The sequence below is a fragment of the Sinocyclocheilus anshuiensis genome, unplaced genomic scaffold, assembly GCF_001515605.1.
Source record: "Sinocyclocheilus anshuiensis isolate Anshui unplaced genomic scaffold, SAMN03320099.WGS_v1.1 C32566902, whole genome shotgun sequence".
In the NCBI taxonomy this organism is placed as follows: Eukaryota; Metazoa; Chordata; class Actinopteri; order Cypriniformes; family Cyprinidae; genus Sinocyclocheilus; species Sinocyclocheilus anshuiensis.
In genome coordinates, this window is record NW_015618039.1 from 1 (window position 1) to 1127 (window position 1127).

General features: G+C 46.5%; 1 protein-coding gene across 1 annotated transcript; it reads left to right on the forward strand.

The window, feature by feature from the left end:
• Nucleotides 1-280: 280 nt before the first annotated feature.
• LOC107682769 (collectin-12-like) lies at nucleotides 281-913 on the forward strand (the record flags this gene model as incomplete). Its single annotated transcript, XM_016478917.1, has 1 exon — nucleotides 281-913. A coding segment is annotated over one exon (633 nt), but the record flags the coding sequence as incomplete, so codon positions are not given.
• Between the last annotated feature and the right edge of the window lie 214 nt (nucleotides 914-1127).

Here is a 1127-nt window from a genome sequence, read left to right on the forward strand (position 1 = left end):
AGATAGATAGATAGATAGATAGATAGATTTATTTATTTTAAAAACATTTTATTTTTAAATTATGATATTTTGAGCTATAATTTGCAACCAAAACATGGCTGTGTGTGTGGTCATGTGGGGTGCCATCAGGCTGAATCGATGAGTGATCTCTTTAAAATGTTCAATTTTAAACACTTTGTACATATCAACATTTCTGAATATACCCTAATAACTAATTTCACTACCAGAATTTTGTGGTTTTAGAAGAGTGGAAGTTAATTTCGTTGTTTCATAATTTCAGGTCCTCCTGGGCCAAGAGGTCCTGGGGGAGACAAAGGGTCCCAGGGGCCACCTGGCAAAGCTGGCCAGAAAGGTGAAAATGGTGAAAAGGGAGCACCTGGTGTTCCTGGGCCTAAAGGAGAAAGGGGTCCAGCAGGGCTTTCTGGTGTACCAGGGATGAAAGGGCCACCCGGATCAAGAGGAAGCCCTGGGCCAAAAGGTTCACGAGGATCTGGGGGCAGGGCGGGGCCTTCGGGAGAGAAAGGTGACCCTGGTATACCTGGGCTGCCTGGAAGAGATGGTCAGCCAGGTCCTCAAGGGCCACAAGGGCCGCAAGGACTCAGAGGGCCAGCTGGACCAGCTGGGCCTGCAGGACTGGATGGACCCCGTGGGCCCGTTGGCCCCATTGGCCCACCTGGCCCACCTGGACCTCCTGGATTACCAGGACTTCCTGCACCAGTAGTTGTGTCCCCGGTAGATCCACAAGGCTTTGTCAACCGCCAGGTAGCGCCACCCCCTACAAGTACACCAGGTACTAGCTTTTCTTATACTCACTATTCACATTCACCAGTGGGTCTCAAACTTTTTATAGTCGCGTACCCTGCCAGGCATTTAATGTCCTTCTGCGTACCCCCTCTCTCACACTGGTCACAAAGTATTTTAAAAACATGCACATGTAATATACCTTTGTAAAATAAATCCCTTTTATCAAACACATCATTAGTATGCAACCTATCATATATTTTATAAATAAATTACGTTTTAATGAGATGGGTGTGCTAGATATTTGCATAACTCTGCGATGTTTAGCTGTATCGGAGAGAGTCTAGGCATGACGAAGCGGATATCGTCCTCTTTTGGAAGACCAA